A 26,530-nucleotide genomic window follows, 5' to 3' on the forward strand; every position below is an offset into this window, starting at 1 on the left:
GGAGGAAGGCGGGTGGAGGGGGGGGGGTTACTTACAAGCCCATCACTACTATGGGTGGTTGATATTGCCATTCAAATTGTGACCTCTTGGCCTTTATCCTTTTTGGAGACTCAAATACCACATTTAACTTGAGAAATATACTAACAAATTGTCCTCTATAAAATCTTTTATGAATTGTATGAGTTTGTTTACTTTTTATAATAGTTTTCAAGTTTACTTTTAAAAAGTAAATGAATTAAATTTAATATTACTGGACATTTATTAGTCAAATCCAACATTGAAAAGCTTAACCTACTTGTTTAGAACAATAATATTAGAATTTGAGAACTAAAGCCTCTTTGCTTAGACTTAATATTATATTTAGATTTAATAATTTTAAATACATAACACCTCAAAATTCTTGCCATAAATCCAAAATCAGTCCAAATAGACTCAAATTATATATCTAATTCTCAATTTGAACATCACATAATGTTTTAATGTTGAAATTAATTTATAATTCATCATTTTTCACCAAATATTTTTGATATTTTTATTGACTTTATCCCCAAATTAGAAATTTGATAGATCATATTCAATAATATCAACACTAAAGAAAGACTAAATCTACCCAAAAACAATATAAGCAAAGACAAAAATTGTTAGTAGATAATTTCATCCCATCTTCACTTAGTAAACAAGCAGAGTTATCCCGTATCTATGTTGGTTAGTAATCAATAAAATGGATGAAAAACATAAAAGATCGATATTAAAATTTCTTCAATAATAAAAAAAAACACGATAGGTGATTTCTGCTCATCTGCACTCGATAGACATTTAAAATTATACGGTATCTATACTGATGGATAATAACAGATACCTAGTAAATGATAAATTACCTGAGAGTGTAAAGCAATAGCTTTGCCCCTAAGTTGATTGAATCTTTTTTTGCCAACAATATTCCTAGTGACAACAACAATTGGTGCAAATAATCCTTTTCCATCATTAACATTCCCCATCATTGTCCTTGATCTCACTGCCTTTCCAATTTTAACATTCATTAATGGTTGCACTTTCTTCATAAACATACCATAATCTTCACCACCAACACATGAAGAAAATGAAGTTGTTGCAATTGAACTTGTAATTGCCATTCAAAAAATAATAATTACAACTAGTAGTAGTAATAATATTTTTGAATGTTGAAGTGATAATGGAGCTAAGGGTTTTTTTGTTGTTGTGGTGGATGTGTGTCTTTAAGCTTATGTTATAAGATTTTTTTTGTGTGGTTTATGAAAGTAGGTTGTTGTTGTAAATTTTGTAGCCTTTTAGTTTGGTTTATATTTTGAGTGGTAATGAAGAGGCAAATTTAGAGCCACACAATTGTACTTGCTGGCTTTTGATTGTTTTTTCTTTTTGTTGGACTTTGGTTTTTCTATTTTACTTGAATAATAGGAGTAAAATTCTTCTTGTTTCTTTAATGGTCCACATATTCTATTTTATTTTTTTGAAAAATAATAATCTGATGCACGAAATATTTTGCATTAATATGGTTCGAATAGTGTTGCATTGATGGGTGTGCCCTAATGTAAATATGATATCACTACAACATATAATGGATTTTGCGGTAATTATAAATAGAGTATTTGTAACCAACACTCTATATTAATATTGCTAAATGCTTTAGTGATTCTGGATATAATGATATATAATTAACTCAAGTGCTGCTAAATGTTTTTGTGGTAATAAATATTGTAGCTAAAGAGAAAAATCCATTGTTACTAAATATCTCTTTGTTGTAATCTATACGTCACAAGAAGATAACTTTACCATCTCTTTATTGTATACGTCACATGAAGACAACTTTATCGTTTAGATCCCATCAGTTTGGAGATCTGTATCTTCTATTCTAGTGGTTCATTCTTCATGTAGGGTCTACCATTGTAATCTCGATCATATCCATATGCCAAGTGGTGCCCTTTTGATCAATTGATTTTATTTTTTTTAATTTTGGAGCTTGAACTTTTTTTTCTCGTTGAATGTATTTTTGCATCATAAATTTTGGGAAATCCACATAAAATTAAAAGTGACTATTTTTATAGGTTGTTATTTTTTAGTTTCTCACTAGATGCCCAGTATTTGTATTAGAGTCTCGACTAAATTTAGATTCACGCATTACATGATTTATTTTTGAGTGTACCGCTCCCAACATGATTTTTTTCATTCGCATGGATTCAAACTCGAAACGTTTGATTAAGATTGAAGGGATCCCAACCATCGCAACATAATTGCGTGATTTTAAGCCATGTTTTGAACCTATATGGTTCTGAATTATACACGAAATTTTAAAGGATCCAAACAACTTGGAATGCTATGGCATGCAATTAGTGGACAATAATTGAACGGTGCAAAAATGTTTGAAGACAAATATATAATTTTGACTCAAGGTGGGAAATTTGATTTTGTATTTTGTAAAGTCATAAATGTTTTTCTTGTTTCATATTTGATGCATTCAAATAAGAATTTCCAGCCGTTAATATAACAGTATGTGACAATGTCTTAATGAAGCTTCCATAGAAGCAACTTAATATTGTTTGTCAAATGAGACATGCCTACTTGGCTTTCTAGACAATCACCGAAACTTCTATGCAATGAATAAGAAGATAACGATGGTACTTAATTGGGTAGGTAAATGGCCTAGAGGTTACATGAGTTACAAGATATAATGAGGTAGAATAATCAGAGAAATAAATAATAATGTGTTAAAAGTTACAAAAACTACTAACAACTAATGACCACATTCTACCACAATTAATGAAAGTAAAAAACACAAATGTCATCAATCAAAATAGGATAAATTAAATATAAAACAACTTCAATATTATTTTAATATTGTAAAATATTACTCCAACAGATTTACATAATATATATTAAACCTTATTAAATTAAGAATCAAGTTTGAATTATAATATCAGAATCTAAATATTCAATGAAATCTAATTTTAATTACAAAAATATATCCATACTAAATACACCATCAAAGTACAATACAATCAGTGGTGTACACAGAAATTTTTTGCAAGCCGTGTCACCTTTTAATAATCACGTATACTATTATATATCTTTTTCAAAAAGTAAAATAAAAAAATATATTAACTTAAATTTTCATTTTGAAAATAATTTCATTAAAAATAATAGTGTTGAATATTTTTTATTATTATAAAATATCAAGAGAAGAAAAAATAAAAAACAAAAGAAGAAAAGAAAATATATCAAACAATTTGAAGCTCCTAAAATGTATATGAAAAAAAAGAAGCTTTCTGGAAATTTGAACTCGCAACAATCCGAGGAATTGAAAGACTAGACCAACTGAGTCAGGCTCACTTTTGTATCAATAGATAACACTGTATTTTATCTATATAGCAATTTATGATGATAATAAATTATATTATATTTTCTTTGTATAATTATTTTGATAACTCCAACCAATTGTTTATCCATGTCAAAATAGGAATAAGTCATGGTTTTCCAAGAAGGATCCTTTTTGCATGTTGAAAATTTTAAGGAATGATATAAAGAGTCATATTCAAACACAATGATTTATAAGTCAAAAAAATTAATAATATAATTGCTCGTTTAGTTCTATTTATAATTGGAGATAGAAATTTTGAGGCATACATATATAATAGTTTAGCATCATCTTTTATGTAAATTGATGAGTTAAAGTGTCATAAATCAAAGAATTGAAATAAAAATTATTTGTAAATAGTTATTTAACTAGAATATTTTAGGGAACATCAAATATTTTAAGATTTATCATTACTAACATGTAAAGTGAATAATAGATAATTTAAACGTTATTAATTATATTTTTATTCAATTATTACTTTTGTATTGTTATTTGTTTGAATCATATTATTCAAGTTGTTTATATCACAAACTATATAATTATGATTGTTGTGACATTTAAACGCCTCTGATATTACAATTTGTTTTCTTGAATTGATGAACTTTTTTCTTTTCAATATAATTTCAATCAAATACATGTATGGATAAATATAGCTGAGATTCCGCAATTAAAAATATATGAATGCCCCAGAAAATAAGACTTCTCATTTTTTATTTTTTATTTAAAAAGAAAAAAAACAAACCTCAAATGAGTAAGCTATAAATGGTTGTGTTACCCATGGATCATTCTTGATTTTTTATATGATAAAATAATAATAATAATAATAATAATATTTAATTTTATAAAAATAATTTTACTTAAAAATACCTCTAATACTTATAAACGGCAAAAGAACAAAAAGAAAAGGACTTAAATATATAGTCAATGTCTTAAACTTGCTATCAAATTTCGAGGAAAGACTCAAAATAGTCTCTCATCTTTGAATTAAGGCTCAAAGTCATCCTTGAGTTTTCACATGAAGCACTAATAGTCCCTCATGTTTGCAATATTGGTGCACTTTTGGTCCTCCTCAAAAAATTTGCCTATTTTTTAACATTAATTTTGTCCACAATTTTATATAAGAAATGTCCAATCGTCTTTCTATATATTTAGTATAAATAATAACTTTATGTGAGAGAAGATGATAAGAAGAACACATTGTTCTGTTCAGTAGAAATATTACTGCAACTAAACTAAGAACATCTTAACATATGACGTTGGAAGAAAAGAAAAAAATTTGTACTATTGCACGTGAAATTATTGTGATGAACCTCTCGACTTTACCTGCAATACAATTTCTACTTAACAAAACAAGATGTTTTTATTCTTACATTCTCTCATATGGAGTTATTATTTCTACTAAATATATAAAAAGACGATTGAACATTCCTTACATAAAATTGTGGACAAAATTAATGTTAAAAAATAGGCAAATTTTTTGAGGAGGACCAAAAGTGCACCAATATTGCAAACATGAGGGACTATTAATGTTCCATGTGAAAACTCAAGGATGACTTTGAACCTTAACCCAAAGATGAGGGACTATTTTGAACCTTTCCTCCATTAGAAACCTACAAGGGGCTTTGAATTAAAGGTGACATTAAGGTATCAAAATAACGGGGCGGTGACATAAGTCTTAATTATTGAGTGTGGGTGACAATTATGTGATTAACGATTAAGGATTGTGGAGTTGCCCTCAAGTTTATAAGTTGGCAGTTTGGTCCATCGAATTAAATGAGGGGTAAAAGGGTAAATGACTAAAACCTAATTTAACCAATTTTGGTGGGAACCAACCAAAATTGGAGGGACTTTCCCCTCAAATTTCACTTAGATATTCGAATTAGAACACTTAAACATATAATAAAATGCTCCAATCAAACACTTCTGCTTCAAACTTTGGAAAAACTTTGTACGTAAGTTAATCACATAAAATATATCATCTCCTTTAATTACATACATTTGCCTCAATAAATCGTAAAACCCTAGATGTTTTCTAATTGAGGTTAATGCATCGAAAGACATAAATATTTAATGTGATTAACTTAACTACATAATAGACTCTTGACAACACACACATACAATTTTCAAAATTTGAATAAAAAAAATATAATTATAATACATCATCGCGTGTTCAAGTGTTCAACTGGAACAGAAAGTAGTTCTAGTGTCTAAATAAAATTTGTTGGCAAATTTACGAAGTTGACTATAGGGGTTCAATGTAACAAACAACAAACTTAGGGGTATCCGTTAAAAATAAACACTTCTTCATTTTTCATGCTTTCTTTCTCCTTTTTGGTCCTTTCTTGCCAGCAGCCGGCGTTTGGGATTTTTCAGGTATTGACTTTTACTAAAACACTCATCACCATTGATGAACTTGAAACAATCTTCCATTTCTCCTTAATCTCATCAAAATCCCTTAAAAAAAGATCCAAAATTGTCTCATTTGAGATGTCATTAGCTACCCATTTTTCAGCATTTGTTATCCTTTTAACAGTTGGTATTCATCGTCTTCTTTGTTGCATCTGCAATTACCTCAAAAACCCATCACTCTATAGATCAAAAACATGGTATTTCTCAGAACCCAGATGGAAAAATCTTGATTTATACTCCCTTTTAATCATTCTACCTATTGCCTCTTTCTCTCATGCATTTCTGTTCTTAGCTTTCTCAGGGAACAATGTAATGTATAAATTCTCATTCTTGCAGCAATCTCTAGTCATTTTCTTCTTCTGGGTGTTCTTGATTCTTATTGTTGTTAAAGAAAGTTTTGATCTTTATGCAATTCTTGATAGTTTGGTTTACAGTTTTGCTGGTGTTTGTTTTGCTGTTGAATTCTTGATGAATGGGAAAGGACTTGTTGGTGTTAGTGGTGGTATGTATGGACATTTGGGGGAATTAGCATTTGTTTGTGGTGGTTGTTGCTTGTGTTTAGCAGTAAAGCCATCTTTGTTTTTTGTGGAGTTTTTGTTTTCCTGTGTACTTGTGTTGAAAGGGACTTGGGTTTTGCAAGTTGGGTTGTCGTTATATACTGATATGTTTTCACTAGATGGATGTGAGAATCTTTTGGTGGGTTTATCAAAGGGGAAAAATGATGTTAAATGTGATCTTGAGGAGAATAAGTTGAGGGGAACAGCATTGATGAATCTGTTGTTTATAGTGCATGCTGTTGTGGTGATGATCATGAGTTTTGGGTTGTTTGCGTTGTTGAATCGGGATAAGAGAATGAGATGTGGCGATACAAGTGGACCGTTGCTAACAGAGGTTGGATCAGAGGGTGTGTTGATGCGTCCGCTTCCTGAATTAGAGTTAGAATGAGAAACTTCGGATGTCTTTGATCGAGAAGCATTTGAAAGAAACTGCAGAAGTGGTTTCCTTGTAAGTTTTGAATTTACAGATGTTTTTTATACTATAGAGGAAATTCTAGCCTTTTGGTTTTCTTGATCTTCTGTCTTTTCCAATGTACCTTACTATTGAATGAAAGGAGAGTTTATACAGTTCATTATATTATTGTTGTCTTTCTATATTTCTATATTCATCTGATTGTTAATGGCAAAATGCTGGTGGCCAAAGAAAGAACTCTTCGAATCAATCAAGCTCCGTACTTGTCTTTAAAGTATCTTTGTACTAAATTAGAAAAAAAAAGTAGGTATTTTTATTTTTGGACTAAGGACTGCTGTCAATTACAAAAGAAGCAAGGCCATCTCTGTTACAGATGTAGAGTGCCTATGAAATCTAAAACTTCATTTACATTATCTGCAAATGAAAATTATACCAAACAAACAAAGACAGAAAGTCTTGATGCTATAAGGATGATTAGATTTTCCTCCAAACCATCTGGGGTTCTTCTCCTGAAGAGTTCATACAATGCAAACAGGGAACAGCAATGAGTGAACCATGTTTTTTGCATTCCTACCACGGTTTTTTCTAGACCAGCTTCAGAAAGCTGCTTTGGGGACTTTGGGTTCTTAGTATCATCACTGTTGCCCAAATTCTTTTAAAGCATATATGTTGCATTGTACAATGCAAAGTCAAGTGATTTTAGTCTTAAGTATCCAGATCACAGAAGTAGTATCTCTTACACGAATATAATCCCATAAACCCCTTAGCATTTGTTATGCAAATATAATCCCTGAACTCCTTGGCATTTTTATGCAAAAACAATCCCCTTCTCTTTAGATTTTCTTGTGTTAGACAAGCTTCAGGCATATCAATCCTTCCTAACAGAATACTTTTTAGGGCCTTTATATTCTTCCAAAGTTTTTCACTTTCATTCTTTCTCAGCTCTCTTAGATTGAATCTTTATTTTTTGGTTAATATGTTATTGCTATAAATTCCCTGGGTATGTTGTTGTTGTTGTTGTATGCTATTGCTATAAATGATCTGACCTCCCTGCTATACTGCCACCTTCCTCCAACTTTTTAGCAACAAAATCAGCCTTTTGCCTCCCAATCATGAAAGTCTCTTCTAAAGCTAATATTCCATCTTGCATTTTCTTTGCACTGGGCAATGGTGGCTTCTGCATTTATGGCAATACTAGAATATATGCAAATTCATTATTGTGAGGCATATGGCGCAACCACTGGTTCTGTCAGAAATCAGAATCTGATCTCATTCAGTCACCAACTTTAAAGCAAACATTAGCCTAAACTCCCCCATAGGCTTCTTTTGCATTCCTGAGGCCCACTTTTACGAAGCTTTCACTTCATAAATGTGTTTATCAGTCACAGACCTTAACCCTACCTCATGGAGGTAGAGAGGCTGTTTCCGTAAGACCCTGGCTCAAGTAACACATAATGTTAATGGACAGTTGCATGAAATAATCACCTTCAAACTGTTGATCATCAAATAGAAAAGGAATTTTCTTGCTTAACAGCTAGAGTAATATGCAAATCTGGGTTTAATCTTTGGTAGAAGTATAAAACAACTGCTAGCCAACTTGTTTATTGTGCTTAATATTTTTACAACATAGTACACGGGTATCTATATGTATTACCAACATTTGATAAAGTGACAAATACAAAGGTGTTTTACATGCTAGATTGTAACAACTGTCCTGATTAAAGGATATGTTTGACCCTTTTCAGGAAAACTCTGACCATAAGCAAAATCTATTAATTGTGTTGAAGAGAAATATCTTTTTCCAGCTTTCTGTATTTTGTCTTGGAGGAAAAGATGGGGAATGTCAACCATTTTCGACGAAAACGGTTGAACCCGTGGATTTTCAATCTCGAACGAATCCTCTTAAGTTTACTGGTGAAATCACTTCTATATCTGATTATTTTGAATTTTGTGAACTTTACCAACTTTTTCATGCGCTTGTATCCTGCATGAATGTTGTTTGGGAAATAGTGAGCAGAAAGTAAAAGAAAAAGGATGTAGAGAGTTAGAAAAACAGTGGGAAAAAAAAGTACTAATATGAAAGGTAAGTGGCTCCAAGCTAATAGAATGAATGATCTTTCATTATGAAACCTATGATAAATTCACAGAATCTCTGTGTGTCTTTGCTTCTATTATATGTGCATAAACATCATAAATCCTGTCGTACTGTATTTGATTGTTAGTTTCTCTTTAGGTTTTCTATTCAAAAATATGTTAACCTCAAATCAAAGGTTCATACCTTTCACCTCTTTAATCTGTTGCTCATCTTGAGGTCCTGTTTTCTGTAAGACCTACAAGTTGCAATCATATAGTAGTTCATCGCTGTGTATTTTTGCAAAATTGACATCTCAGAGTGCAGAGAGTAAGAGAGGTTCTACTGTTTATACTTCATGATGATTATTTGATCTATTTCCTTACCTCAACCAGGCTCTTCAGACATGTTCTCATCCTTCTTTGTATGAATCCTCGAGTGCTCTGTTTGATGCAGAAATAGGCATAAGATGTTAATAGCTATAATGCTATCATGCTTAAAGGGTTTTTACCTTTACATGATTTTTCACAAATGCGTAAAAGTTCAGAAGGTTCCACACTGTCTTGTCTAGCCTTTTGCCTTCAATATGGCGCGAAGTGATATCTGTGAATGCCATGATAAAAAGGTAAATATCAGGCCATCTCCAATCCAAGATTTAGAGAATGCAGGTGAACACCAATGTATGTATCTTCTGAGCTTACAAGTAGATCTCTACTCTTCTTTAATGTTTGTTTCAAATCATTACTCATGTTTAGGAGGCTCTTGGAGTCTGTTTTATTTCTCCAAAGCTGAAGTAATATTAATATTTTTCTTTTGCCCTTATCAAATGTTTCATTTATTTGAAAGAAACAGTAATTTGTGTATATGCGTGAGTTGTTAATAGAAGATACCAAAAGAGACAAATCCTCCGTTTGTGCTTAAGTCTTCAATTGCTTCTCCTCTTAACTCAGGAGGTGGAATAGGGGACCAGATGCAATGGGGTGCCTTGGCACATGCTTTTGTATTTGCAACATCCATGAGTTCCTGCTGCGGAAATTGTCAATGTCCTGGACACTTGAACAAAGTCATGCATGCTATAAAATTACAAAGTCGTACATGTTATAAAATTGTGTTACCTGGAAGAAAGTTGTTGCTATAATCACATCTGTCTTCTCCTTAAAACGCATTGGGAATACTGCCGTGATTTTCTGGGGCTGTCACAAATGTAAAGTTTACATATTAAGAAGCATGAGGCTGTATTCTCTCAAACAAATCTCATATTTTTGGACGGAATTTATCTCTACATTTTTTGTACAATTATTTCTCTTCATTCAAGTTCCTTTAAATATGCCAATTTAAACCAGAGTTCCAGAGTCAATCATATAGTTGCTATTCATGTGCCATATTTTTTAACTTAGCATAATGCAGTAGCTATACGCAGTAGTTTGGAAGTATTATATGGCGTAGTTTATAATTTGATCTAAAACATGCTTCTAGTGCCTTGTTAAAAAGTGCCTGCAACCTGTTCTTCCTTCACAGCTTCCTGAATTGGCATGAGAAAAGGTGTGTACTTCCGGTATAATTGTGAATATAATGTTTGCAATTTGTATGTTTACTGCAAGTAGAGTTTGCAATCCAAGACGGTAAGACTTTTCGTTTGATGGTTTGAAGAATAATCACTCTGCAGATATTAAAGTCTGAAATGGTCTTGAAATTTGATGGTTTCGGAAAATATGTTCTCACTTTAATTTTTAATTTCTCTTCCATTTGTAGTATAATTTTGTCACTTTTTGGAACATTGTTTTGAGTATTGCTACCTGCATGCCAAATAAACTAATTGTTTCTCAGAAAGGGCTTCAGCATTTATGGCTGCCCCATATTGCATTTTAATCCCTCTACTGATGTTCGGCCAATGAGGATCAACTACTGCCAAGGTAATGATAACTGAGCTAGTCTTATATTGGGCAGAGCTACTTATCTGCATAGTGTGTTCATTTACTTGTCCTTAAATTTGAAATTGTATATTCAGTTATGAGGTGATTAAACAAAGTATCACATAATGTGAAGTACCTGTTTTATGACATAAAATGGCTCTCTTGGGTGATAAACAAGTTTAATTGGTTTGTACATCCCTTGAGCCACATCTTGTGAATTCACATTCATCAGCATTTCTTCCAGCTGAGAACTCAGAATTACACCTTGCACAGCAGCAATGTCTGTGATCATTTTTATAGACTCTGAAAAGAACACAAAACAACACAAATTAATGAGCACCGCTGCAGTGTGGAATGCTATCAAAGTAGTAATTGAAAGAAATTCAATTTGGTTCCACTATTGATGGCTCAGTTTATATCTTATCATCACCATAACAAGGCTCAGTTTATATCTTATCATCACCATAACAAAGTGGCAGTAGCTGACCACTTTAATTTGTTATTGTTTTCACTTGTGGTGCCACATTTAATTGTTTATTGCCTGATCTATTATTCTGCTTCTGAGATGTTTCTAAAACACAATAAAGGGGTGGGGGGGGGAGAGTTGATGAGAGGAGTTCCAAACCTTTACCATGCGGCATTCTAGCAAAATTGAGTCGTATAGTCAGCTGATATCCTTCTTTTGGAGGCTCAACGATCTCCACAACTTCAGCACTGATAGCCTTTACCTTCTGTATAGTGTAACGTGAAAGTCGAGTTGAGACCAAGAATGCTTGAGACAGAATTGGGGTTGCTATTGATAAGTAGGTATGATCAGGATCTGACACCAATGACTGACAAAATATTTCAAAAAGAAAAAAGTTATGCACACATATTTTGGATTGTTGGAAATCAGGAAACATTTAAGCAAAAAAATGAATTTGTCAACTTGGAGTATAAAACTAGTTGCTTAAATTGTTCTTCAGTCCGAAGGATCTTCCTTTAGACAAACCTTGTCTTTTGTGCCATGAACTTTAATCAGGTATGCAATGTATGCTTGTGGTTGCTAGTTGCTCTTACCTGAATGTAATATTCAACGGACCCAAATTCATGAAGGTGATGGTCGGCATCAATAGCCCTTTCATCTCTGTCTCAAGAAAAAACAAGCATGTTCATGGTAAGAGTTTTAGTTTGTACATATATGTTATTCAAAAACTTAAGAAGAAACACGTTGGAGTACTGCTTACAATTCAGCTAGTAAAATCTTAAGTGAATTACTTACACTTGTTCCAGTTTAACAATACTAAATGGACCTCAACTTTGTATAGTTTTGTTTTTGGGATATCAGATCTCAATGAATTCTGTCAATTTTACAGTTAGGCAAGAATGATCTCTGTAATTTTTGAACTGTAGATGGGAGGTCTTTTTAGTCTTCCTAAACTAGTGGAAGGTCCATTTTGTTGCTAAACTAGAGGGAGGTTCAATCAGTTGCTTTAATCAATCTGGAATTAGCATCTCATTACCTAGATTTGTTGTGGTTGTCAACTTCTTGACTGCAGAAAAAGAGGTTTCATATTAGACGTCTCTATTTTATTCCATGTTTTTGATGTGTCTTTTCTTTGTAGGTTTCCTATAAATCTCTTGTATATAGTAATGGTGTGGATCCAAATAGAGTGACATGGATAGATAGGATTCATATGCTGATCCCAACTTGTAGTCTAACTTGATATAAAATCGTGATTATTCAGTCCAATTAGTTTGTTGTATGAGTATGATCTAAATAACAGCATGTTGTTTATGCAGCAGGACCAACTTAGCAGGAACTTAGAGATTATGGTGCTTGGCTGATTGGCTCATCTCTTTCAAGCACTTTGGTAAGTCCAGTACCGACTTGTGGTCACAAAAAGTGGCATCCCTTATTTTCTCAGTGTTACTGTCACTAATTGACTGTTGAAAGCAACATTTCATAATAGACCAGAAGGCAAATGTATCCCCAGAAATGGAATTCTACCTGTACAACGCCTTCTTTTGTCTGCCAAATAGAATCCTTTTTGTGCACACTCAACGTCTATCTGCTTCCATATCATAACTATAAACAAATTACTATTCATCGGCAATGTTAACTAATCCTGTATTTCTCAAAACTTAATTATACTTTACGTAATGATTCCTGCTTAATCTTTATAATTGCCTTATGTTCTGTACTTTCTCCTCTTTACCTTATGAGATGCTCTCCAACGTGTTCAGTGAATTTTACTTGGGTTTCTAAATTCTAATTATGTGATCTTGAAAATCTTAGCGAGAAAATAATGTTCACTGTATGTTTTTGACAGACTAGAATTACCTAGTATTGAAATTGGAACCAAACTCGAATATTAGACAGACCTACAGTCTACACCATGATCAGCAATGCTCATCCAGGTGAATACATTGTTGCACTCAACGGTTCCCCTAGTGGTTAATGAAGTGGTTTGAGAACCACGAAGTCTTAAACACTATGTGATTTCTTCTTATTTGTCTAAACCTTGGTGGAAGGTGGATAGAGTTGGGAGAGATAGCATATACCTGTGGAATTAGTTAAGGTGCAAGCAAGTTGGCCAGGACACCATGATTATGAACAAAAACATGTTGCATCATTTGCTAGGTGTTGAGATTACAAAAGTTATTATGACTAATAAAACGCTTTGTTGTGTTAGCCTCTACAGGAAAAGAATACTTGTCGACTTAACTGAGAAGTAAATCTTGAATACATGACTTGAAGTACAAAGAACAACGAGTATAGTTCATTTTACCGGTATAATCTGAGCAGAATCTCCTTCAATGCTGGCGATGCACGTTCAAAACACGCCATGCTCTGTGTGTTGATCTTGAAAGTGGAATGAATTCACATGAAGGTATGTAAAACAGGTTTTTACTGATGAGTTGTTGTGGTAGAAGTAGTTCACTTTTTATTGAGTAAAATGCAAGTTTCTAATTTTGCAATCATGTTTAGTGTATTTTGAAGCAATTTATTCACCAAACAAGACAAATGGCACTACTTTTTTGTCTTCAGTCCATATGATCATATCTGTCAATGCTTGTCTTCAAAGATGAGGAAACAGATACAATAATCATGTTATATATGATTCTATGCACTGGTTACTGAACTATTATTTTTATTCTTTTGGTTTCTCACCCGGTGTCCGGACCCCACATTGGAGCCCCGACTAAATCCGGATCGCGCACTACAGGGCCCATTCGGGGGTGGCGCTCCCAACAAGATTTTCTCCATACCCAGGGCTCGAAACCGAGACCTCTGGTTAAGGGTGAAGCACTCCCACCAGTGCACGGTTACTGAACTATTATTGATCATAATTATATTGTATCCACTTCACTTGGTTGTTGCATGTGTGCAAAATCAATCAAGAAGAGATCTTATTGTATAATTAAGTTAATGAGTTCTTGGAACTACTTGTAAAATTTTAAAAAAATATTTGATATTTTGGATCTTATTCTGGTGTTGGGGCCAATCTTCACTAGAAAGTTGAGAGATTTTTATTGTATTTCTTTAATGGTTGGTATATTTTCCTATTCCAATTTACCCTTGGATTTTTAAAAAAAATCTACTAAATGGAAAAGGGGTGTTTTCGGGTAAGGTGAATTCAGGATACTTCCTCTGTTCTTAAATATTCGTCTAATTTTTCTATTTTACTTGTCCATTTTGACAAATCAAGAAATAATAATTTTTTTACCTAATATACCCTCAATGAATTACTTTGAAAAATGTAAAACTTTTTGAAAATCTTAAATTTTTAATTCATCTACTTCTTAATTAACAAGAGTAAAATGATGAACTTATTATGTCAATCATTGTTTTCTTAATAGACGTGTCATTCAAAAGTGGAGAAATAATTAGGAAAAGAGGGAGTACTTATTAATGAGATCTAAACCACTATGATTATAAAGTACTTAGATTAATATAGACCTAAATTTGTGGTGGTCCAAAATTTAATACACCTTACTTCACCAATGTATTAAATTTATACTTACTTTACATCCAATAAATGTCTTCATTTTTTTGTCATTCAAGAGAGTGTCATTGTCCACATCTACTCAATATAGAAAAAATCTTTCGTTTTTCAAATATATTTGAACAAAAATTTATTAGATTCGATCAAATTTATATATGAACTTCTATCTCCGACCCTATCTGTACATTATTTATTTTTGCGTCATGACATACATCACTATCCACTAGTGCCATAACATCATGCACAAAATTGGTAATTTGTTACTATGTCTTTTTCTCTAAAATAATTAGACGTTACTATTTGCTTTACACACTCAGCAGCCACAAAGGATAGAATAGTAAAAATATGTATAATGACAATAATCTCATTACATATTTCTTATCGAAGCGGAGTTACAATATTAGGTACAGTTTTTCAAATGAATTCTGTATTTTTTACTTGAACCTTGAGGGTTGAGATTGTATTCTTAGAAAATTTATTAAATACGTTAGATATTTAATTACAAATCGAGTAACTAAAATGAGCTAAAAATTTGATGACAAGTACTTCATAATTAATAAATATATCTATTTATCTTATTATTCTTAACCTAACCTTATCTTGAAATGATCAATTCAATTTCTTGTTCAGTTTTAATTGAAAGAGTCTAATGAAAAAGTCTCCCTCCTTTTCTTGTGTCGTAATTAACAAGGGTTGTCGTGAAAGTAATCAATACTCACTTCATCATCAAGTATAAATTTTGAGTTGAGTTCGAGTTCTGATAAGAATGTTTTACCTTTTATATGAAATTTTTCAATGTGAATTCAAATATCATCAAACCCTAATATAAGTATAGGCGATGGAATAGAAAATCAAAAAAAATAATGGAGATTTAAAAAAAAGGTGAGAATCATTAAAATTTTAGAAAAAAAAATTCTTCCTATTTTGCCCTCATATGGACCCTTTAATCATCTTTAATCATATGCATTTTTGTATATTTCCCAACTACAGATCTTATCTTGCCAGTTGCTAAACACCCTACCACCACAAAAAGTTAAAAAGAGTATCATATACTAATTATTATAGGGAAAATGCATAAGTACCCCCTAGCCTATGCCCCAAATCCTTGAGACACACCTAACCTTTACTAAGGTCATACTTACCCCCGAACTTATTTTTTAATTAATTTTCTACCCCTTTTCGGCCTACGTGACACTATCTTTGAAAAAATTGTCAACACGCACAGGACCCACAAGATAGTGCCACGTAGGCCAAAAAGGGGTAGAAAATTATATATAAAATAAGTTCGGGAGGTAATAGGACCTTAGTAAAGGTTAGGTGTGTCTCAGGGATTTTGGGCATAGGTTGGGGGGTACTTGTGCATTTTCCCAATTATTATATATTCTTCTAGTTTAGCATAACAAAAACGTTTTTCCATTATTGTAATTGTTTGGTAATTTGTCCCTTAAGGGTGCATGTGTTTGCTAAGAAATAATTTTTTTTCTTGGAAAACATTTTTCAGAAAAGTAAGTGAATTTTACTATTTAATTTTTTTGTGAAAATATGTAAGCAAACAATAAATGTGGTGCGTAGTGCGTCTGTAGTTTTATTCCTATTTTATAAATGTACAAATATATTTTTTATAAACACTCGACTCAATAATTAGGTTATTAATTTAATAATTATATCCATTTTTCACTCACAAAGACTTTATTTATTTATTTATTCATTAAAATGAGAGACTAGTAATTTCGTCAATTGATTACGATTTTATTAATGAGATTTCAATTCCTCATCTTATAATCCTCTTTTCCATTTTCCCTAATTGTCCGTACCCTCAATTTTTTTCTTTTTTATTTTTAGAAAAAAAAAGACTACATAAAAGAATTCTTTAGACAGCTTTGAAATCATCCAAGAGATAATTTAAATAAATTATTTTTCACTAATCAATGGTTTTATAGTACATCCAACTCCATAATGTCCGCTTTACACTTTATTTTAACCATTGACATTCAATCTTTTTTTTTTTTTCATATATAAATACAAATTCAATGGGATGATGGATTGGACATTTTTTTCTCCACGATTTGACAACAAAGTAGCCCTACCAAAAAATAAATAAAATCAAATCCAACTAACATGTCCATTTTCTTTTCTTCTTTTTACAAGAATAATGTCATTATTCGATACTAATAAGAAATGACAGATATCTCACAAATTCAGTCGAGATGTACTATACTAACCTATACAATATTATAGTTATAAAAAAATGTTGTCACTATCATTTCATCTTTATTAATAATACACCACAATCAATTAAGTTGTTCTAATGTGATTGGAATAAACAAATAAAAAAGATTTCCATTATTCATCAAATTAAGAAAGAATTAACATCACTATTATATTTAATCATCATCAAGAGAAGAAAAAAAACTCATACGTAAATACGGAAAAGCATTCCATAAAAGAGGAAGACATTTTTAAATCTAAATTCATTCAATATTTTATTCGATCTATCTTTATAAACTCATATATCGATAAGTAGAAAGCGATATCCTTAAAACGATAAAATAATTGCAGTATGATGCTTTCCTTACTTAAAAAGTTGTTTACTCTAATTGGATTAACATTTCCTTCTATATAATTTCAAGATTTTAATAAACTTTAGGACATCATTTTTGAAAAAGTATAAAAATAAATAAGTACTCAAAAACAAGGGGGGGAGCATGGTTTGTAAGATGAAACAAGTATTTCCAAACTAAGGAATATTCAAATAATGACAATAATATTAACTTACCAATTTATTATATAAAAAAAATATTTTTTTTTATATATAAAAAAGACATCTTCATGTGAAGAAATTCAAAGTGTTTCCACTTTAGTATTCTTATATTCAACAGTTAGGCCCCACATTTCCACCTGTCATCGTCATAACTAACTCCTTTTTTGGCATTAATTAATAACTACAATTTACCTTCTTAATTAATCCTGGAGTTTACTTTATAACACTTAAAAGTTAAAACTTTATCAAACATTTAAAAAATAATAATTTTCATGTTGTAAAACCTATTGTTTCCACATAAATTTACTTATATATGAAGAATTCTTATTTTATTAACAAATTGTCTCTAATAACTTTTATTAGCATTTTAAAAATCTAAGAATTGAAAGGGGAGAGATAGAAATTAAAGGAGGAGTACAATTTTTGTATATACGGCAACTTTAGATTAACGAGAACATGATTTTAGATAGAAAAATATGAATAATGTGTATAAAACGTTAATAGATAATAAAGTGTTTCTTATTTTTTGAAAGTTTAGGCTTGTTGATATTTGTCATTGAACTAGCCGTATGATTATAGTATTTGTTTTTAATATCTATTATTTATTGTGTTTTGATTATTGCACTGGATTTTGTTGTTCTTGTCCCTTCCTAATAGGTATTTCATTGCCTTTCTGGTTAGTTGCTATGTTTGATACACTATTTTCTTCTTTGTACTTAGATTAGGTGCACTTGAGCCGTTATCTTTTGAAAACAGTCTCTCTACCTCCGCGAAGTAACGGTAAATCTACGTAGATTATACCTTCTCCAAACTCCACTTATGAGATTCAACAACTTATGTATATACAAAAAAATCATGCACTATTTAAGTATTTATAAATATATAATAATTAACAAAGCGTATTCAACTAAAACATCTTGCAAAAAAAAAAAAAAAAAAAACTAAAACATCTTGCACCCCTCTATCTCCACTTTTATACCTAATAAATTAATTAAAATGTACATAAACCATCAGCATATGAATCATAATACAAAAAAAAATTATTCTCCATATTTTTTTTATCTCTATATTGAAGTTTGATAAATTTGAATCTGTATTTTATAGGGCCTTATTTAAGAGAAGCACTCCCTATCAAAAAAATATTTTATTTATGACTCAAATCCGAAACTACTTATTAAGGGAAAAAAAAACAGTTTTATCCACGATACGACATAAGTTATCGGTTGTTCTCTGTACTTTCACTGAGTCAAGATTGGCAGCAACAGTAATTAGATACAAATATAGAAATATTAATCCTAATTATTTTGTGAAAATTTATATTTAGCTTTCACAAATAACAAAAGTAAACGCACTTCTCTCTCACACACACAGACACACACTCTATCTTGTATCCTCTTTCTATTTTTTCTCTTTTTTCCCAATCTAATCATACAAATTCAAGGGTTTTTGATTCATTGTTGTACCAATTCTCCTACTTTTTTCCATTTTCCTTCACATTCAGAGAAGGAAAATTAAAAAAAAAAAACAATTCTTGAAGCTAAACCATAAAAAGATTAGCTTTTTAGCTTTTTAAATACATACCCATATAGTTTTATGAGGATTTGAAGATCAAGAATCTGCAAATTCCTTGTTTTGATATCATTTGGGAGGTGGGTTTTTGTGGGTTATGAAGATAATGCATTAAATCTTGAAATTTTCTTGTAAAGATTTGAGCTTTTTGAGAATTTTTGTTGAAATGGGGTTGTTGGTTTTGCATTGGAATCATCTGATTTTGAGGTTGTTTAGGTAAAAGATTTAGAAGAAAGATTTGTTTTTGTTGTTGTTGTTGTGTGTTTGGAGGAATGGATACAAAGAATAATAAAGATTTTAAAGGGGAGAAAATTCAGTATGTTGATAGTGTGGAAGCTCTTCCTAATTCTGTGTTGAATGGTGGAAAAGATGAAGATGATGAGTCTAAAGCATTGTTGCCTTCTAGGAAAGGTGGATTGTCAAAAAAGATAGCTAAGCCAAAGAGGAAAGTTCAGTGGAATGATACAAATGGGAATAAACTTACTGAGGTTTTGGAATTTGAGCCAAGGTAAAAAAAAAATAGAAGAAGAAATTCTCTTTATTGTCTCTTCATTCAGCTTATGGTTAATCAGTAGAAGTTTTGGTCTATAAAATTTGTTTCTCAAGTCTTTGATTATGTGTGAATAGTATTGGTTGCTCATTGTGGAAAGTCATAGTAGTTAATCAACTTGATGTTTTCGCTCGATGGATCACTAGAACAATGGATCACTATTAGCTGATGAACTGTAAGACCTTAAAGGAACATGCTTAGATTCTGACTGCATTCATGGAATGATCTTTCAAAACGTATAAGCTTCACTAATAGCATTGGGCAGCATTACAGTATAAATGCTCAAGCTATCCAAAACCACAAGAAAAAGGCCTAAGTAGTATGCCATCCAAATGCAGTATGCTGTCACTTTATATTAAAGTGAATGTAGTGACAACTCCACATATTTAGGAACTAGGAGCATCTTGTTTGAGCAATATATCCATTTAATGAGCTGCCAGTATTTGTTTCATTTTAACTTGCTCATGCATTGTATTGATTGTAAGTTTCTTAAACATCTAAGACTCTTGCAGAAACAAGTATTAATGTAGAATCTTTTAAGAAATTTTGGTCTAAGAAATGTGTGTGCAGCTCGAGAAGAGAAGTAGGATAAACAGCTTGGGGGAGGTGAAGGCCTTTCTCATGTATTGAGCGTCGATACTGATATCAACTATACAATATTGCATAGAGTCCTCTGCTTGGAAATGTGTGCCTCTACAGTTTGCTTTACTACCTCTTCGGAATAAAATTGGGCAAAGACTATATGCGACTTGAGAAAATTTTAGCATCCAGAATGATATTTTGATTGGAATTTAGAGATTATACAATATGTTATTGGTAAGGTGACTAGAGTTGGACTCTTTCTGGTCTTAAGTAACACTGCCCCCCGTCTTACTTTGACTTATGAACTAGGAGGTCAAACGCTTACTGTATACTGGAATATGCTATGAAAAGGAAGGGTAGAACGATTTATGAAATGAAGAATGGGTGATAAGCTTATTTTCTCATTTTTGGTCAGAATGTGGGATGTTGTTTTGTGGGTGCTAACTGACGCCTTTTCACTTGTGTTTTCAACTATGGTTCCTAACTTTCTGAATTTTTCTTGTCTTACTTCGCACAGTTATTAAGAATAATTTTATGGATATTGCTAAGAGGCTCAGTTAGGGGAACTAGGGATGATAAACAGGATCAATGAATCCTTTCCCTGCCATAGTTTTTAACCCGCCCTGTCACTCCCCTCCCTGCCCCGCTGAACACCTTTTAGAACCTTTTTTCCTCCGTTTTTGTGCACTGAATTATAATGATCTTCTTAACTTTAATAAGAAAAGATGGACCTTGAGCCTAACTCAACCCAAAAGCTAGCTAGCTCATGAGGGTGACCCCAGACCATATAAGGAGGCAATAACACACTCAGAATATGACGCACTGCACCTTTTTGTCATCGTTGGTTAATACGGTTACGTCGTAGAGGCATTTAGGCACCCATGGCCCCTGCCTGCTATATTTTAGAAAAGTAAGCATTCACCCGCCCCATCCTCCCCTGGCCTACTCTGCCTGAGCATTTCCCTGCTGCCACCGTCTTCCCCATTAACATCCCTAAGGGGTGTACTATATAAGCTTAAGCTATGTGTCATATGAAACATCATAAAAGATGAGATAATATCTCACTATAGACTTGACTTTAATGCAGTACATCTAGCCCAAGCACTAGATCTTGAATTTTTCGTTAATGAGTAATGTTTATGTTGGTCATCTGGCACTTGAAGTTGCAGGCACTACTTGATCTAGTTTGTGAACATTTGTTTTTTCTCTAGTTAGTTCATCAAAAAGATAGGATGTAACTACTTTACCCCTTTGCCATGGAACGTACAAGTTTGTTTTTTGTTAGTCGTTTGCTTTGAAGTTTGGATTTTATGCTACGGTTCTTCAGTTTATTGGGGATTGCTCTTACATATAGCTTTTTGTTTGCTTGCAGTGATGCAAGTGACTCGGATGACGATGATTCAGATTCTTGCATTTGTAGGATAATGTAGTTCTTATTAAATGCAATACCAAACCAATTGTGAATCAAGAATGTTGAATCTCCTTTGATTCACATCTTTATAGCATACAATAACAGCAGTTTTTAAGGAGTCGATTGTCTCTAATTTGGTTCAAGTTATCTGAGCCAAATGAAACGTCCCTTTCTCGTTGTACACAATCAGATAGAGAGAATGACTTCCTCTATTGTATAATATATATGAGTGCTTCGAGTTATAGTAGATAACATACAGAAAACCTTCGGATTTTCTTGTTTTCTTTTGCTTAATTATAATGTATATGAGTGCTGAGCCTTACAGATGATGACTTTTTTCTAGCAAGAATGATTTTATAACATCTTTAATTCTTTGTCCATTGCTTTGTTTTGTAACAATAAAAGAATTACAACATACATATGATATCCTCTAAACCAAATACAACACACTGCACACATAAATCATGGCACAAAAACAATCAATTCTTTACACAAACATCAATCCAAATGTATTTAGGTACTGCACTTTCTCTGTTTATATGATATTGACTTCATCGAGCACGACTTGATCTACAGCTCTATCTTGATTGTAATACACAGCTGAGCCATTTACTGATGTTGTTCTTGCTGAAACCATCCAGTTTGAGAGACTGGCATCAACTGGAATATCATGTCCTTGAGGCTTAGGCTTAGCCTCAGAGTTGTTCTTGGGATTTAGGTCCACACAATGGTTGTTTACTGGTTTTGCAATCAAGGGCAATTCTAGTTTTCCATCCAATTTGATTATGTTTTCCTTCTGATGCTTCACTTGCTGTGCTCCTTTTGCTTTAACTGCTTTCCATTGAGTGAGATTTTCAACTGGAAGAAGCACAGAACTCATATGATTTCGACCTACTTCATTCGATTCATCTTTGTTCAGTTTTTCAACATGTCCATACTTGTTTTCTGTTTCAATATGCAAAGAATTTGCACATTCATCACCACCAACATCATCATCATTGTCATCACTAACACCATAGTCTTCTTCTTCTTCTTCGTCATCAAGATCATCGATATCACTGTCCTCAAGTGTTATCTCGTCTTCCTCCTCATCGTAGCTATTGTTGCAGTTATAGTATCGATGACTCGAAGGGTACATAGACATACTTGCTTTGGCTGTTTCTTGTTTATTTGTCTTCTCCTCTTCTTCCTCTGAGAAATATGTTGTGTTGTTTTCATCATCTTGAATTCTCTCATAAGTCTTCACATCCAAATTGAAGCTCACTTTCTTTTTCACCTTACGTTTTGATGATTCTTTTGGCTTATCCCTACATGAAAAAACAAATAAATTCACAAACAAAGTGACCTAGTCATTAATGAAGTCGGTGAAAAGTATAGGAGATCAAGGAAAGCCAAATAAAATTCCAATCTATCTATCATGAAGTAGCGTCAATGAAGTCGATGAAAATGAAAATTATGGGAGAGCAAGGAAAGCCAAATAAAATTCACAACTACCTAATATGAAATGACATCAATGAAGTCGGTGAAAATTATAAGAGATCAAAGGAAAAATTCACAAACTACCGAACATGATATAACCTAGCCGTCAATGAAGTCGGTGAAAATGGATTAAGGTTCAAATCTCAATCAAGATAAAAAAGAACTTTAGATGTTTTCTTCTCATGTGCCTAAGTCTTGATTGGCACAAACCCGAAGAAATAGTCAACAACAACAACATGCCCAATATAATCTCACTAGTGGGGCTTGGAGACAGACAAATGGAATTTTGGGACACTGATGTGTAACACAACCTTACCCTTAATACGACTAACTAATAACTGAGGTAAACTGAAATAACTAGTGTGTTCCAATAGTTTCTAACAGACCCTCGGCTCAAAGTAAAGCAAACCCAATGAAATTATCAAGATGCATAAACTTATCCTGACATCATATTGCTATCAAAAAGTGAAAAAAAAAACATAAATTGCTAACTCACCTGGGCTCAGAATTTGCTGAATCTACAACATTTTCCTTCTCAGAATCCAGTGGTACATACTTTTGATGCACCTAAAAAATCAAGATTCAAACAACGCAAACATCTTCATATTCAAACAAAAATTAGTTAAAACACTTCTAATGATTTTTTTTTTATTTGCTTCATGCCAATTTAGACAACATATCTAGTATAGTCCCACACAAAAGGTCTAGGGAGCTAGGGTACAATATACATGTAAGCAAACCTAACCCCTACGAGGCGGAACCATAATTAGGAATTTGAGCACTAATGTGAAATACATTTTCACTGCCTCTTCCTTACCACTAAGCTGTTAATCAATTTTATTAGCGATTCACAAATCAATACACATATAAATTTATTTAATTTTCTAATACAAGTAAAAGGTCTACAAAAAAGCTATTGGGTTTATCTATACCCACGAACCCCACCTAGCTCCACCTCAGCCCCTACACCTCAACCATCATTTCTAAGCTAGAAGGGCGAAAGGGATTCATCTAAAAAGACAAAGATCTAATTTTTTCCAGTAAAAGTTCTGTCTTCGCCACTGCATCTAAACGACTTAAATCTTTCGATTACAAATAAATGTACACAAAAAATTGAATTTTAAGAAGCAACTTACTTGAAACTTGTTACAAGGCTTTATACGCTTTTGTTTCTTGTTTGTAAAACCAAAACATCCAAGAAAACATCCCATTTTTTTGTTTTTGTTTTCAAGATCTCTACTTTCTTGATTTTCCAAAAAAAAAATGCAGGGAAGAATGGAGAAGGAATTATAGACTCTGTATTTGCAGAGTGTTTATATTTTGGTAATGAAGATTTAAATATGTTGTTGCCTCCAACGGTATTTGAAAAAAATAGGAACGTTAAGAAAAGTATATAGTAAGTAAATAATAGTAATAATTATAAGTGGGGTAGTGGATAAAGACAAAGTTTCAAGCTAGTTTGCCAGCTCAGAAAAAAAAAATTGAGGTCTTTTCTTTTTTTACTGGTTTGATAAGTCTGAATGGGTCGTTTGATATGTCGGATAATATAAAAGATGAGTTATTCTTGTTTATCTTGTTTCACGTATGGAACGGTTTCTAAAGATTTGGTGGTATTTGTTTTTATAGAATTGAGGTTTTACTTTTACTAGGTGTTCATTCTATTACGTTGAAGTTGGGTAAGATTTGTGTACATTCTATCATTTGCGTACTTTATTTGTTGTTGTTGTTTTACTTTTACTATTGTGGTTTGAGTAGTAAGAACTCCTTCATTTTAATTAACTAGAAGTTTTAGATTTTGACATTAATTATGAAGTCGTCTTTGATATAGAATATTTTGCTCTAAAATAGATCTGGATATCAAACATTGAACGAGAAATAAAAAAAAAACTTAAAGTTTTACTTTCAAGTATATATGTGACATTTCTTTCCTTTCTAACCTAAGTTTCTTAATACCTACGATTGATACACTTCAAAATCTTATTATGGTGTCGAAGAATTTCATTATGATCGAACCTGTTTTTACAAAGAAGTGGTGCGAAAGGAATAAGGAAAAAAGAAAAAAAAGGTTTACTGTTTAATTTTTGATTTATATATTTGATATTATACTAATTCAATTAATTTAAATTAACATCATATATGATTCATTTAAGAGGGATGATTTAGTGAAAAATGAATGTACCAACTCTATTAAATTGCTACATAAAATTTTGAGGAAATTATGTGCATTAGTTAATTGGATTTACGCAAATTGATGTTAGACAAAACTCTAATAAAAAAATAAATCACTTTTTTTGTCTTTTTGAATTTTACACTAGCTAGGTAGTCTATGATATTATATAAAGTATATCTCATCCACTACTATGAAAACATTGACTTTCGATATACAACAAATTTTTTAGTTTTTTTTTTTCCGAACAGTGTTTGAAGCATGAATTGGAGCCTAATTAAATTTAAATTACACATTAAGAATCAGTTTAATCACGACACTACAACCTATATATGTTGATAAATTTTGTAGTTTTTTCATATTTGAGAATGACAGAAATTCAATACTAAGGTTGCAAACTGATAAGATTAATTTACATAACATTTGGAAAATAGTAAAGACAAAGCAAATGACAAAAAAAATAAAAAAATAAAAAAATAAGAGAGCTAAAATGATAGTGTAGGAAAATCTAAGTAAATTTTGAATGAGTTGAATTTGAATTCATTAAAAACGGCTTAATTTATTTATTTCTTTCTTTTATCTTTGATAAACTTCGATTCATGTTATAATTAGTTGAGACTTGCGCTTAAATAAGCACAAATTTTACTAATAGTTCTATTCTTTTACTCTCTTTTTTTTATTCCAGAAATAAATCTCAATTTTTATTTTTTTTATACAAACGCGGTATGTTTTCCAATAATTTCATCGTTTATTTAATTTTAATAATTTACAAAAGTATATGGGGCAAAAATATAATTAACTTATTCAATTTATACCATCCAAAAGCTAGAAATAAATGATATAATGATAAATCTCTTTAACAACCATCCTTTATAACAGTATTTCATTGTAACAATTAAGTTTTTTTTATAGCATTTTTCCATATTATATTATGTTTTATTACATGTTCTTTATAATAATATTTTGTCATAACAATTAAAAAATACCTTAACAAACTATGTTAAAGCCAGAGAAGTTTGACTATATATCACGATTTCACGGCATATACTTAGAATATCTTTTTCTTCCTTTTTTTCAATAATTATGAATTATGATATTCGATCGCCATACACTTATACTTTGCATCAAATACTATGAGAATCCATGGAAAAAGTTTTGATTCTTTGAGTGGAAATTATTGTAAAATCAGAATATAATCATTCAACATTCTGATCAAAATGACACGTATGCAACTCAAAATCACAAATAATATAATATGCTTTTGTTCCATTT

At 31.7% G+C, this 26,530-nt stretch overlaps 5 protein-coding genes across 7 annotated transcripts in view; 2 read left to right on the top strand and 3 right to left on the bottom strand.

The window, feature by feature from the left end:
* The window catches only part of LOC102602963 (protein PROTON GRADIENT REGULATION 5, chloroplastic), a 2,444-nt gene extending 1,148 nt beyond the window's left edge, over window positions 1-1,296 (bottom strand). The window contains exon 1 of the mRNA XM_006354380.2: window positions 879-1,296. Within this exon, the coding sequence (XP_006354442.1) occupies window positions 879-1,133 (255 nt within the window). The 5' untranslated portion in view covers window positions 1,134-1,296. The remainder of the gene's footprint in view (window positions 1-878) is intronic.
* A 4,579-nt stretch (window positions 1,297-5,875) lies between these two features.
* Window positions 5,876-6,742, top strand: LOC107061894 (uncharacterized). The gene has a single exon (XM_015311852.1). It carries the CDS (start codon window positions 5,876-5,878, stop codon window positions 6,740-6,742), a length of 867 nt encoding a protein of 288 aa, XP_015167338.1.
* A 1,599-nt stretch (window positions 6,743-8,341) lies between these two features.
* Window positions 8,342-14,195, bottom strand: LOC102603304 (actin-related protein 2/3 complex subunit 2B). Of its 3 annotated transcripts, none has more exons than XM_015311880.1 (10): window positions 13,522-14,195; window positions 11,810-11,876; window positions 11,382-11,583; window positions 10,887-11,053; window positions 9,953-10,030; window positions 9,728-9,863; window positions 9,349-9,440; window positions 9,224-9,280; window positions 9,045-9,096; window positions 8,342-8,750 (listed from the first exon to the last, which is right to left on the bottom strand). In XM_015311880.1, the coding sequence occupies exons 1-10, from the start codon at window positions 13,578-13,580 to the stop codon at window positions 8,539-8,541; spliced, it is 1,122 nt and encodes a 373-aa protein (XP_015167366.1). In that variant the 5' UTR covers window positions 13,581-14,195; the 3' UTR covers window positions 8,342-8,538. The 3 variants fall into 3 exon arrangements, with proteins under 3 accessions (XP_015167366.1, XP_006354443.1, XP_006354444.1); XM_006354381.2 differs by having other exon boundaries at window positions 11,376-11,583; window positions 13,522-14,194; XM_006354382.2 differs by having other exon boundaries at window positions 9,728-9,860; window positions 11,376-11,583; window positions 13,522-14,192.
* Window positions 14,196-18,823: 4,628 nt separating this feature from the next.
* LOC102603875 (uncharacterized) lies at window positions 18,824-21,944 on the top strand. Its single transcript, XM_006354383.2, has 2 exons — window positions 18,824-19,577; window positions 21,574-21,944. The coding sequence occupies exons 1-2, from the start codon at window positions 19,342-19,344 to the stop codon at window positions 21,629-21,631; spliced, it is 294 nt and encodes a 97-aa protein (XP_006354445.1). The 5' UTR covers window positions 18,824-19,341; the 3' UTR covers window positions 21,632-21,944.
* Window positions 21,945-21,964: 20 nt separating this feature from the next.
* Window positions 21,965-24,425, bottom strand: LOC102604210 (histone H2A.Z-specific chaperone CHZ1). The gene is made up of 3 exons (XM_006354384.2): window positions 24,228-24,425; window positions 23,588-23,658; window positions 21,965-22,919 (listed from the first exon to the last, which is right to left on the bottom strand). Exons 1-3 carry the CDS (start codon window positions 24,300-24,302, stop codon window positions 22,148-22,150), a joined length of 918 nt encoding a protein of 305 aa, XP_006354446.1. The 5' UTR covers window positions 24,303-24,425; the 3' UTR covers window positions 21,965-22,147.
* Between the last annotated feature and the right edge of the window lie 2,105 nt (window positions 24,426-26,530).

Source organism: Solanum tuberosum, unplaced genomic scaffold, assembly GCF_000226075.1.
Source record: "Solanum tuberosum cultivar DM 1-3 516 R44 unplaced genomic scaffold, SolTub_3.0 scf00174, whole genome shotgun sequence".
NCBI lineage: Eukaryota > Viridiplantae > Streptophyta > Magnoliopsida > Solanales > Solanaceae > Solanum > Solanum tuberosum.

Coding starts and splice junctions, on each gene's coding strand:
- LOC107061894 (XM_015311852.1), top strand. CDS start 5,876: ATGTCATTAGCTACCCATTTTTCAGCATTTGTTATCCTTTTAACAGTT.
- LOC102603304 (XM_006354381.2), bottom strand. CDS start 13,580: ATGGCGTGTTTTGAACGTGCATCGCCAGCATTGAAGGAGATTCTGCTC. Junction 9,864..9,952: donor TAGCAACAACTTTCTTCCAG/GTAACACAATTT, acceptor CAATTTCCGCAG/CAGGAACTCATGGATGTTGC. Junction 9,097..9,223: donor GTCTGAAGAGCCTGGTTGAG/GTAAGGAAATAG, acceptor TGCAACTTGTAG/GTCTTACAGAAAACAGGACC.
- LOC102603875 (XM_006354383.2), top strand. CDS start 19,342: ATGGATACAAAGAATAATAAAGATTTTAAAGGGGAGAAAATTCAGTAT. Junction 19,578..21,573: donor GTTTTGGAATTTGAGCCAAG/GTAAAAAAAAAA, acceptor GTTTGCTTGCAG/TGATGCAAGTGACTCGGATG.
- LOC102604210 (XM_006354384.2), bottom strand. CDS start 24,302: ATGGGATGTTTTCTTGGATGTTTTGGTTTTACAAACAAGAAACAAAAG. Junction 23,659..24,227: donor AGCCTTGTAACAAGTTTCAA/GTAAGTTGCTTC, acceptor TTGATTTTTTAG/GTGCATCAAAAGTATGTACC. Junction 22,920..23,587: donor TCAGCAAATTCTGAGCCCAG/GTGAGTTAGCAA, acceptor TTTTTCATGTAG/GGATAAGCCAAAAGAATCAT.